Source organism: Calypte anna, chromosome 27 (genome assembly GCF_003957555.1).
Source record: "Calypte anna isolate BGI_N300 chromosome 27, bCalAnn1_v1.p, whole genome shotgun sequence".
Classification (NCBI taxonomy): Eukaryota; Metazoa; Chordata; class Aves; order Apodiformes; family Trochilidae; genus Calypte; species Calypte anna.
The window spans coordinates 2,362,659-2,375,475 of NC_044272.1; the positions used below are offsets into that span (position 1 = coordinate 2,362,659).

Genomic DNA, 12,817 nt, shown 5'->3' on the forward strand with positions numbered 1-12,817 from the left:
CTGAATGAGAATGTTTGTGTTTAAAGAAGAAAAGCAGCAGATCTCAGGCATCCAGTGAAGTGTAGAAGTTTCTTTACACCCATCAGACCATCACCTTGTGACAGCACATCACTGATTTCTTACAACTTGAAATTCCAAATGTCCCATCATTTCCTTACATAAGGTTTTGGTGGATTCAAACCAATGGGGATTGAGGAAGGACAAGTAAGTTTTCTGAACTGTTTAATCAAAGTTTGTCCCTATCCCAAGCTCTCAGGACTCCCTTAGCTCTGCTCTTCTCCTGGCTTCATGATGGGTAAAAAAAAATTGGAATTACAATGGCATGAGGCCTCCACAAATCCCTTCCAAACCAGAACCTCTGTGTCTGCAGAAAGCTGTGGCTGCTCAAACACAATCCTTCAGGAAAAACACCCTGAACTGATGACCTGCCACACTCCTTCCTTGGCAGAAAAGGGGAACAGCTTCAGCAAAAGACCAGAGAGAATGAAAAGGGATAAAAAGGATAAAAAACCCAACTTGTCTGTTTAGGAACAAAAGCAGGGAAAGGAGCCTGTGTGTACTCTTAGAAATATTCCCTTAAGAGAACACTCAAGATCTTAAAATGTGGTCTGCAGTATTCCAGCTCCACATCTCCTTCAAAGCCTAATGCAGTTATTGTTTCACTCAGCAAACACTCACAAACCCTCAGTAAACACTTGTTAAATACAAAGATGGGAATAAACCTTTTCAATGCAAAGCAAAAGCCTTCAGTTTTAAAATGTTTCTAATCCAGCTAATCTCAAGCCTTTCAAAACTTCATAGTACTTCTAAACAACACACTGGTATGTTTAGCTGTCCCTCAGACGTGCTGTTCTGAAGATGGTGTTGCAAGCCCTAGGATTTTGGGGAGTGATTAGAACCAGAAGGCTCAACTGACACATTTCATATGTTAATTGGCATTTTCTCCTATTGTAAATACTGCTCAGTTAAATCTGGAATCTACAGGCAACTTGTCCACCTAATGAAAACTGGCAGTTGTTTAGAGCCTGAAACCCCCATTATTTGGTTCTGCTGTGGAAATGTGAAATGAAGATTTGGAAGCAGATTTAGATCTCTGAGGCAGCTGCCTTGTAAACTCACTGCTGAATTCAGTCTTGGGAACCTAACTCAGAATTTGAAAATTAGAGACTTGATGGGAGAATGTGACCATCTGGGCTTCTTCCTTTGGCTCCAGCCATCACTTTCCCAAATGAGGAGACTTTGCTGCTGCACCTGATGGTGAGCTGGGCACACAGAACTGCATAAAGAAATCCATCAGGACTGCCACAAGGCAGAAAATACCTGTTTGCTCTAAAAAACCCCAGGAGTACTAAAATTGAGTCTATAAAATCGTTTATAGTCCAGCTAAAAACACAGCCTCGTTTTTCCTGGTGTTAAGCACCCACAGCTACCAATAGCTTTAAGAAATTTATCTCACAAATCCACCCTCTCATTTCCATCATCTGGTATGTGGGCCAGGAGGCACAAAAATGTCACTTAAGTTTATGGGTCATGTTGATCTTCACACCCAGGTTACCTTCCAATTATCTAAGTCTCTGTAGGGATGATAATGACCATAAAATTTCCCCTTAACAACCTACACCATCTTGGGTTGGCTTCTTCAAAACCCCTTCTTTTAAATGATTTATTTCTTGTCACAAGAACTTGCTTCCATCAGAAGAAACCTGGAAGAAGACCAATTTTAGGTAAGGAGGTTACATGCTGAATTTCCAGTCAGAAGGAAGGTTTAATTGCAAGGATTTCTTTTACACCACTGCCAGTTTTCTACCCGTTTCAGCAGCCTGAAGCAATCACACTTCTTACAACAACCCTGAAACAAGGAGAGACTCAGCGCTGCTGGGTTATCCATAACGAGGATGAAGTTGGCATAATTCTTAATTTTAATTTTTGTTACCTTAAAAATATGTGCTTTGAGAATGTGATGTCCCAGTTCAATAGTTTGCTGTCGATTTAATTTTCCTTCTTGACGGGAAAACCAGAAGGCAAGTAATGTGTGGCCACTCCTGAAATCAGAAGGGAGAACACGTTAGCATTTGCTTGTTACACCATCAGAACAACTTTTAACAACAATTTAGCCACTTGCAAAGCCTCCAAACTTGTTCTGGGAAGCAGAGCTGGACTAATTCTCACTTGTAAATCACCAGCTAAAGGCATCCGTTCTTACTGGTGATCACTGACAGCTCCAAAAACCTCAAACATTGGAGGGACAGCAAAAAAACCAAACCCAAACCCAATATATTTTCTCTGAGCAGATGTGAATTTGGAAACATTGACAGTACAACTTACAAAAAACAAAGTGCCATTTTTATTGTCATTTTGCAGAGGAGAACCTTACTCTGAAGGCACACCACCAATCCTCATTGAATCATCATGGTTGGGAAGAACCTCTGGGTCCAACTCTCAGTCCTACACCACTGTGATCAATAAATCATCTCCCAGAGCACCAAAATGACAGCAAGAAAACATTGCAGCTGACAGTTTTCACAAAATTGAGGATTTATCAGCACATATGCATGCAGGGAGAATGATTCCTCCACATTAACATCAACTTGGGAGTAAAAGAGAAAGACTTGCAACACCACAGCCAGGTCTTGGGCAAGATCCCCCCCAAGCCTTGCCAATAAAATTCCTTTTGGACCCAAAATTCCTTCTCACAGAGCCCAGTGATGCTCTGCCAGCCCTTGGTAGGATGTGGATGTGTGGGGTGGACAATGAGATGCCTTCTGCTTACAAGGCAGAACTTGATCTCCAGGTCTTGATAGGTGAAAAGGCACCACATCCCATTTCTGTGTAATAAAAGAAACTCTCACTGGGCAGTAATTCTCTTTGTGCCTCTCTGCAAAATGCAGTGAAATTCCTAGGACTGCCACCAACTCAAGGGTCACCAGCAACTCTTGCCTGATTGACTGATGGTACCATTCACACTTGGAGTGAATGAAAATGATAAAGAACCTGAAAAATCCCTTTTTTTGGTGTGTGTGTTTTGTTTCCTCTCCACACCCTGGGCTGGCACACAGTGAGATGCCCACGTAGGGATTCCATAGCTCTGCTGTCCCAGTCACAGCTCTTCCAGATGGTGACTCAACCCATCAAGATGTAGCTCAGATGCCTCAGCTGAGTGCTTTTCATCAAGCAGGATGCCTGGTGCAAAGGGCAGTGCCACTGATTTGCACAGGGCTGTGCTGGGAGAATTCTCCACATTAGCACCACCAGAAGGGACAAGATGTAAAAAGCTGGGGAAACAGATGGGCCTTGGAAGTGGTTGTAGCACCTCAAGTTATCTCCAGATTTTTGCCTTTCCTCCTTTTCTCTCTTCCCTCTTTGTTCCCCATTCCTGGAGTGGGAGGAGAACATGAAGTCACTCCTTTTAAAGGAGACAGTCAAATGCTCATTACACTGATTAACCTCCAGAAAGGCTCCTGGAAAGGAGAAACAGATCAGAAGGGAATAACTGACTCTGAAACACAGTCTGAGTGGTGCTGGGTACAGCTGCAAGTCAAGGAGGGCAGCAATCACTGGATTTTATCAGTCCCCATGTTCAGCCAGATGATGAAAACCTATAATCAATCCACTCAGTGCATCTCAGCTGCACGAGGCTGAGCTGACATGTTGGGGAGGAGCATTTACCTCCACCAAAAAGCTGGTGATCCAAGTTCATTGGGTGCCATCAGGCTGGTGGGCCAAGAACCATGGCTGCCACCCCTCTATTTGTCATGTCACACAAGTCATGCCACTTCTCTGATTGTTGATGGAAAACCCTTGGAAAATGTTTGGGAAGGCTCTGAATGGAGCTGGAACTATCACTGTATCCCAGACTGGTTTGGGTTGGAAGGGACCTTAGAGGTCACCTTTAAAAACACCTCCCACCAGCCCAGGGTGCTCCAACCTTCAGCACTGCCAGGGATGGGGCAGCCACAGCTTCTGGGGGCAACCAGGGGCTCAGCACCCTCACCCCAAAGAATTTCTTCCCAGTGTTTAACTTGAATCTCCCCTCTGCCAGTTTAAAGCCATTTCTCCTTGTCCTTTTACTCCATACCCTTATATAAGGTCCCTCCTCAGCTTTCCTCAAATTGTACCAATCCTAAGCATGAATTTAAGATCCAGACCCATGGAACGTGCCTTTCCTTGGCAGGCAGTGATGAAATGCAGCTCCTGCCTGCCACACAGGCCCAGCTTTCTCTGTTAGCTCCTGAACTGCTTTCCAGCAGCAGCTGGGAGGGTATTTATCTAAATTTAATTCTATGCATGACTTTGGCTGCTCCAAAGAAGACATGTATGAACTATTCCAGAATAAAGTACAGTATTCATGAGTAATGCATTACCTCTGCAATATTCCCCAGACCTTGGCTTTGGGCTTGTTGATAAATACTTGCCATCACTTGTTCTGTCAACATTAACTGCAAGCTAAACCAGGCTCCAGCAGCACAGGCTTTTTTTTTTTTTCTTTTCTCTTTTTTTTTTTTTTTTTTTTTTTTTTTTTAAACACAGCTGAGGATGGCAGTAATGATTCCTACATCCAAGAGCCCAGTGAAATGATTTGCTTTGAATTTCACCACTGCAGACTGTATTATCAGAGATTTTATTTTTTTTTCCTATTTTTAATGTAAGCCTTCTTTTTTGTGAAAAATTAATAGTGCTGCCAGCTCAGCTCCAGCAGCCTTTGTCAGCTGCTGTAAGGGCCCAGGGTGCCTGTGGGGATGTGCATGTACATGTAGATACAAAGACATAAAAATAAGCTTCATTTCATCCTCCCAAGCCCCTGCCCAGCACAAACCAGCACCCACAGCAGCTGTAAGGGGGAGCTAAGTGAAAGTGGGCACAAGGGGAGATGCTGGGTCAGCAGTGGTCCCCACACATCTGCTCCCTTTGTCACCCAAAGCTGAGGCATGTAATGGCTCTGGGTGCAGGACAAGGGGAGTTGGTGCCTCAAGCACATCCCTCGTTGTGCCCTTGTCCCCTGTGCCACAGATGGAAGGGGAAAAAGTGTCAGGAACAAAACACCAGTGTGACCAAAGAGATGTGATGGAGCACAGGAAAACACTAAAGAAAATAATGAACGCTCTCAGATTGTGCTTAATCTGTATTCTCCTATCCTTCAGGCAAAGTAAAACACCTAAAAGGATGTAAAATTGCTTTAGTGTTGAGGCATTGGCATTACCAGAGCAAAAGACAGGCAAAAACCTGAGAATCAGCCCTACTCCTGACCCTACTGAAGTCCAAATTCCCTGATTTACATCCACAGCTCCTTTCTGCCAGCTAATCCCATGAAACCATTCCAGAATCCAGAGCCTGGTACATCTGATCTGCCAAGAGATGTGAATTCATTCTCTCCTCAGCTCTGCAGAGTGCAATTTGATAACTTCATTGCCTGCTCTGACAAAGCCTGGAGTCTCTTTTGCTTTCAGAAGGATCCATCCAGGCTGCAGAAAAGGCCAAGCTCAGCTCTGTGAGCCCCTCTTGAAGGATCATTTAATCACCCAAATTGATCTATTGATTTTTGTAACATCATTTCCCTCTGATGTTATAATTGTGAATTAACTTGGAAGGAATTAACATTATACAAGGAAACTCAAGAAACTCAAAGGAAACAGAAAAGGCTCTTAAGCACGTGACATTCTTTCCTAGAGAATTAAACACTGGATTAATTTGCTGAGCTCACTGGGACAGGAAAGTTCAAAGCCAGGAAAAAATCTTTCTACACCTCAGGTCACATCTCACTGGAGCAAGAAAAAGGTGGGGATCCAAAACCATCACCCTGCCTAGAAAAAAACAAGGACACAGCCGTGGTGTCCTGCCAATTCCAGCTGCTGTAGGAAACCACAGACACACTCCCAGGAAGTGACAAGACCCCCCTGCCAGCATGGCTGCTGTTTGTCTTCTTCACCCAAGAGTTGACTGATTTGCACTGACCCAGAGCAACACTGAATGGCCCCAGCTGTAAACTTGAAGTCCATCATTCTGAGCAAAGCCCATGGGATTCACAGGCCAAAGGAGCCAGACAAGATTATCTAAGCTTTCTTTTTTATAGTACAGATGATAAGGTTCAGCCCATGCACCAATGGAGTCATGGGTTAGACCTGCAAACCACATCCAGCCTTGAGAAGGCTCAACCCAAGCATCAAAACATCCAGGAGCCACAACCATCCCAGCACCTGGTTTCATTGCAGCAGGACTCTTAGCAAGCCATCTGATCATGATGTGTCACACCTGATGTCATTTCCCCCAGAGGGAAGTGCCAGACTGATCACTGCTGGTTTGCACTGCTGCCCAGGCACTGTGGACTTGTTATTTCTCAAGGCTGGCTATTAAAAATTCCATATCCATGCTGCACCCATATTGTACCAAGGATATTTATTTTATCAAGGGTGGGGAGTGCATGCCTCAGATTATGTCACAAACTTGGCTATCACAGAGAAAGAGCCTGTCTGGAGCTTATCTGGGATAACAGAGCTGCACCCATGTCAGGAGCTGATCCTGGAGAACCTTGATGCTATGCAAGACAACAGCATTTTGGGTGCTGGGAACTGCCCTGAGATGCAGCAAAGAGGAAAACCAGACAACTCCAGTGGCCCCTTCAGATTTAGGGTAACAAAAGATACAATGACTGAAAAATACAGAACAAAAAAAAGAAGGATAAAGAAGAGGAAAAAAAGAAGCATTTCCATATGCTTACAGGCCCTGACTTAATGCGATTTAAAACCTCAGATTCAGAGAGTAAAAGATGCAATTCCCTTGTCTCTGTTCAGTTCATAAAGCTTTGCAGAAAATCTGCTGGTTGCCAAGAACAGATTACTTTATATTCAGAGAAAAGCAGGGTTGTGCAAGAGCAGTGTGAAAAGACTGCTGGCATATTTAATAAATATGTTGGATGGGTAAAATGAGTACCAACAGCTCTCAGTCAGCTCTCCAATTTACAGAGGAGCTCTCTACAGACCCACAGGTGATCCAGTGTCTGCTCATGTTCAACCTGATGCAATAGAATTAAAAATCTAAAATACAGGGGGTTGGAGCAGCATGGGAAATGTGATCTGGAAGTGTTTTACTGACACTCTGACCAGGAATAAGTGACCACATATGAAGCAAAACAGAACAAAGTCAGGGCTGCTCTCTCCTGAACTGCTGGAAGATGCCTTAGCTGCTTAACCAGGTCTTAAAAACTTGAGGATTGGCAAAGCAGGAGGAAATTAAGGAACATTTCTTTCTCTGGTCAGCACCAATACTGCCTCCAATTAACTCCACTGCTCTGCTCCTGGTGGCTCAGTGCCACAGAATGGATTATTCCATGAATATTTGCTTCTGTTTAGGAGTGAAAAGGGCACAGCATACACAAGTTTACTGTCCAGAAGAAAAGAAAAAGATTTTATGAGGACAGTAACTCCAGACACTAAATATATTCACCCCCCCTCTGCATCCCAACGCTTTGGCTGCACAGCTAATGAGCCAGTTAAAACAAGCTGCTCTGCTCAAGTCCTTTCTGATGGTAGCAACCACATCTGTTCTCCATCTCATCTGTCATGATTTGTCATGTCTCCCATTTCTCCTCTCCCCTCCTGTTACTGCAGCTTCAGCCCTGCCCAAATTTCAGAGGCAAAACCTGCAGCTAAGGCACCTCCTTGCTTCTCTTGCCACAAAGCCACCACATGGAGTTCAAGTTCCCTTCTCATCTGTGTGCACACTGTCCTGAGCCTGCTTTTACACAAGTATTTGTTTCTGATGCTCAGAGAAGTCCCCATCAGAGCTGCTCAATTTGCTGCCTGTGGTTTTAATGATTTATTTTGGAGCTCTGTGTTTCTGCATGAGATCAGAGTTAACATCCAGAGCTGCTGGTGATGTGGATGCATAAAATAAGCTTCCTGTGTTCATTTTGTTGAGGTACTCCCCATTCTTTTCATATTTCAAAATGTACTTAAGTTGCAAGTCATGGAAACAGCAAACTTTATTCTGGAAGTCATATGGGAAGCCTGAGTTGGATTCTCTGAGTCAGCGCTCCAGCAGGTCTCTGCTGCTTGGGGAACAGATTGTGTTTGCCCCTCTGATTCACTGGAGGACATGATGATGGATTCATCTTCAGCATGCAAAAATATGGCACTCACTAGGGTCTGCTTGAGAAGTAAATGAAAAGAGAAAGAAACATTATCCTGTCATGCTATGGGTAGAGAGGAAGCCCTGCCCCAAGACATGGGTAAGGCACAGCTCCAGCCACGCTCTGCCAAAACCAGAGCTCTAGAGATGGTCTCCAAACACCAGATCCCACAGTGAGGTGGGAATTAATTACAGTGACCCAGCCCAGGTCTTGCACAACTGCAGACAACTGGAGAGCAGGCTGGGCATGACAAAAAAACCCTGACCTCATGTATTTTGGTGACATGTGGCATCCAGCCCAAAGCTGGAGATGTCAAAGTGACAAAGCACAACACATCCTTCCTGGTTCTGCTGAGGCACCAAGTGCTGGCATGGACCTGGGGGCATGCAGGAAAGCCCAGCATGAGCTACAACACTTGTAGAAGTAGGAGATAGGGCACATGGAGCCATGACCAACACCTTGGGAGAGGTGACTCTCATGGCAAAGAAACACAAAATCCCAGTGGTGGCAGCAGCAGTGCTTGGCTCCCTGCTGCACCCCAAGGGCTGGGGCTGCCCTGGCTGCCCACTGCTCCTCAAAACCCTGTCATTCCACCCTCAAAAGGTGCTCTCAGGCACTGCAGTATTTTGAATTTTCTGCAGAAGTATAGAAGGGATTCCAAGAAATCCCAAAGCTGTTGTTTTGCCTCACCTTGAATTCAAACGGCGCTTTTGCTTCACTGAGGAAAACCCATCCCTGCAGGGACAACACTTAAGACACAGCCTGAGTTTTGGTGAAGACTTGGTCATCTCAGTCACAGTAATCCAGAATGTATTTTAAGAGCTTTTAAGAATGTTGTAATGTAAAAGAGGAAGAAATTCAACAAATCCATGCACCATAATGACAAAGTGAACATCACACAGAGAAGCTAACTGGGTAATTTTTAAGAACCTGATGTACAATGCCAGGACTCACCCCCCCCCCTTTAAAGCTGTTTAATCCCTGGATTTTTAAAAAATAGCCTTTCAACAACTTCTTTTCCTCCAAACATTCGAAGTGAATTATCTTTTGGCTAGGGATTGCCATCTGTCAATCAGATTCAGCATTACACCAAGATGAAAAAAAAAAAAATCCCACTTTTTTTTTTTTTTCTTTCCCCTATAATGTATACACTCTATCATTTTGCTGAGTAAGATAAAAAAAACATTAATTTTGTGTAGGACAAGTCTCCCCTGGCACCGTGACTCCTGAGGGAGAAAGAAAAATGCAAAATATCTAAATGGCATTGTACTAAAAGACAGCTCTGCCAGAAACCATGGCAACTCAGCCTGTTGGATCAGCAACAGCCTTCTCTTTGCACAGCTGCTGCATGCTCACCCACCCAGGGTGTCCCTCTCTGGGGCTTGGGGCACAGGGAGATTTGGGGATGTAGAAGAGAAGGGAAGAGATGAGATGCCCTCAACCTTGGTGATGCAACCACCAGAACTTGTCCCTGATTATGTTTTTTTTTTCTGATATCCCTGATTGTTGGATACCATCTAAGAAATCACGTGAAGCACTTGAGGTGAAGAACTTCACTTTGCTGTTGTCCCTCAGATGCTGGGGAGCTGCCTGAGAAGTGCAAAGAGTCCAGACTGAGTGGTGACAACAGGGGACACCCCAGCAGCATGCCCAGCACTGGCTGGTCCACTGCCACCCTGAGAAGCAAAAGCCCAAATCAAGGCGGTCACACGAGTGCAGTAGTGCAGAAAATCTCTTTTTCCTTCCTCAGTTTTTCTGTGCAAGAAAAAAAAATCTGTGCCTCTATCCCCAAACCCCATGTATTGGTTAGAAGAGCAGCCTGGACACATTCATCTCATCCAGTTTTGTTTTGTCAATACTGGAGAAGTCTCCTGGGGAACCCATCACCCCGAGGTTCCCTCGAGAGAGGAGGAGATGCTTCCCAGGAACTCTCCACCTGACCTATTTTAGACCTTTTAGCTCATGATGAAATGAATCCTTTTTATTTCTCTCCTCTGACTATAGAGCAAGTTTAGACAAGTAACTCAGATGCTGATACTTAAAACTGGAGAGAGTAATTTCACTTCTGGGGTCCCTATCTGCCCACAGCTCTCCTTGCCAGAGCAAATCACTTCCACTTCGATCCCTCTCTCAGTCCCTTCATCAGCAGCAGAAGGATAAAACATTTTATTAATGTTGTAAAAAGCAAGGAATATAATTGCATGGAAGCTTCTGATTCAGTTTAGGCAGAAAACAGCACAGCATTCTGGCAGAACTGAGGATAAGAAACACAACTGTGGGAGCAACTGTACAATAATAAGCACTTTTTCTGTGCACCAGTCACAAAGGATTTGGGCTTTCTCTAAAATGTTTTATGTTATTTGTCAACCAAGACACTTGGTTAATAGAGCTACACTGCCAGGCTGAGGAAGTCATTACTGCAATGCTGGTTAAATGCTCTGACAAATGCTTTTTTGGTGCCTTGTTATTAAACAAGGAGGTGCTGGGGGGGTTCCCCTCTTGGGGAGCCTGCAGGGATGGATTCCCCTTCAATGCCAATTTCTTGTGGACAGCAAATGCATGAAGAGCATTCCAAGAGGAGGGCTGAGAATCAAAATGGGCTGCATCAGCAAACTGGAGGATGGAGATCTGCTGTGGCTTTTAAATTGTACAAAAATGTGGTTGTTTCTGCATATTGTGGTTTTCCTCTCTTTGCCACCTTTCCAACAACATGGGAATTCTCTCTCATTAAGGACAAGATCACCCCAGCAGCTGTGCCACGGGCACAAGGCCCATTATCCCAATTTCCTTGGTAATGTCCTCACACCTGGACATTCTGTCAGGGTAAGTCAATTAAAAGCAGCTTCACAAGACCACATTTCATTTCAAAGCTCTTCTAGGGGAAAAAAAAACCAAACCAGCCTCAGCAACCCAGTTGCTGACAGATCAGCACAGCAAGGTCATCAAGCTTCACGTTTGTGCCTGCACCACTGGACAATGAACTTCAGGTGCAGTCCCCACAGTTGTCATGTCTTCTCAATTCTCAAATGAGCAGAAAGAAATCAAACTGGCTGGGAACAAACCAGACAGAGGCAAATTTTCCTAGGCTGATTCTACGAGCTCTGGCAGCAGCGAGCTGTGCTTCTTGTAGAAGAAATAAAATGAAAAATCATTACTGATCTTAATGGTCACCAAGGGTTTACCACGCTCTGAGCTCAACATCTCAATATTAGCTCTTCCCCAAGAGCTGGACAGGAGGATTTTGAGGAGTGTAATAGCTGAATCTCAGGGGGTTCAGTCTATTAATCACCAAAACGTATCCTGCTTCATTATCTACCATCAGAGGGTAATGCAATTAGTGCATGTTAAACATTAGAGATATTTATTAGTCCTCCAGTATGTATGGACTCACACTCAAGGCAGGAAGAGCTCTTACATCCATTCCAACTTCTTGTTCACCAGAGGCAAGGAGCCAAGTGGGGCCCCAGAGGGATCCCCTACCTGCAAAGAGCTCCCCCACGCCTTTAAGTCACCATCAATTTATGATGTGAAATGGCACCCAGGGGGTGAATCCCTGCCTGAAAGTCTCCTGTAATGCTCTGGAGATGCTCATGAAAGGCAGCACCAAAGCTGAGCCCTCAGAGCAGGGATCTACCACATTTCCAAGCAAGCCAGAGCTGATCTGTGCCTTTGTGCTAAAATCCCACGAGGCTGCACGCCTGCTTTCAGTGTGAAACCACCCAAAATGCAGCATGTTTTGAGTTTCACTCTGAATTTGGTACTGGAAATGCCTTTACCCATTGCTGTGAGAAGGAAGAGGAGCATTTCTGGACCCAGAAGTCCAAAGCCCTCACATCACCCACCCGTGTGCATTGCTACCCAGCACCCAACCCACATGGGTGTCTTCCCACCCCACGGCAGCATCCTGCACCTTCCTTTTCATTACTGTAGGAGAGCAGTGATTTTTCCCTGGGGACCTCACTCCAGTGAGTGTTTTGTGATTACTGCTCATTGCCAGGCCTCTGGCTGCCTGGCAGGCAACAGCTCCCACAGCCAGACCAGCCACAACCACAGGGGCCAGCCAAAACCAGTAGTACCCAGTGGGAGCAACTGGGAGAGAGCTCTGAGCTCTGTGGGTGAAAGCATCACACAGGGGTTGAGAAGCACCTTGTAGTGACAAGCTCTGGATGACCCTCCCCTAGGAAGGGTATTAAAGAAGGAACATTGATGGATATAAAGACACCTGCAGTGGGGAGATGCTTCATGAAGGGTCAGCCCGACAGGATGATGGTGCAGAACCTACTAAACCAGAGGAGATCTCTGTTGGGGAGGAGTGATGGAGTATTTTTCTGCTGCAGCTTGTTTACCACTAAATTTAAAATGGTAAATGACTCTGACACCACTAACAGCTGCTGTAATCTGACAGGTGGCTCTGTGGTTCCAGCAGATACCATCATCTTTTCTTCAGACTCTGAGACAGCCTTGAATCCAAGCATTTCCCTGTTTTTTATAATCTTATTTGAAGAAATGGGCAGGCCAAATGGAACAAAGCTTATGTGGATAAACTACTAGAATTACAGTCAAGAGTGCCTGCTTCCCCCCTTCAGCAGAAACAAAGATAACATTGTTCATAGTCATCATTGGGTTTAGAGAATATAAATCTTATCCATGATTAAATTCTGCTCCCTGTGAGCTAAGCCAGGAACTCAGCTGCTG

General features: G+C 44.8%; 1 protein-coding gene across 1 annotated transcript in view; it reads right to left on the reverse strand.

The window, feature by feature from the left end:
- The window catches only part of TANC2 (tetratricopeptide repeat, ankyrin repeat and coiled-coil containing 2), a 162,303-nt gene that overhangs the window by 27,185 nt on the left and 122,301 nt on the right, over positions 1 to 12,817 (reverse strand). The window contains exon 14 of the mRNA XM_030466043.1: positions 1,934 to 2,042. Coding sequence (XP_030321903.1) covers positions 1,934 to 2,042 — 109 coding nt within the window. The remainder of the gene's footprint in view (positions 1 to 1,933; positions 2,043 to 12,817) is intronic.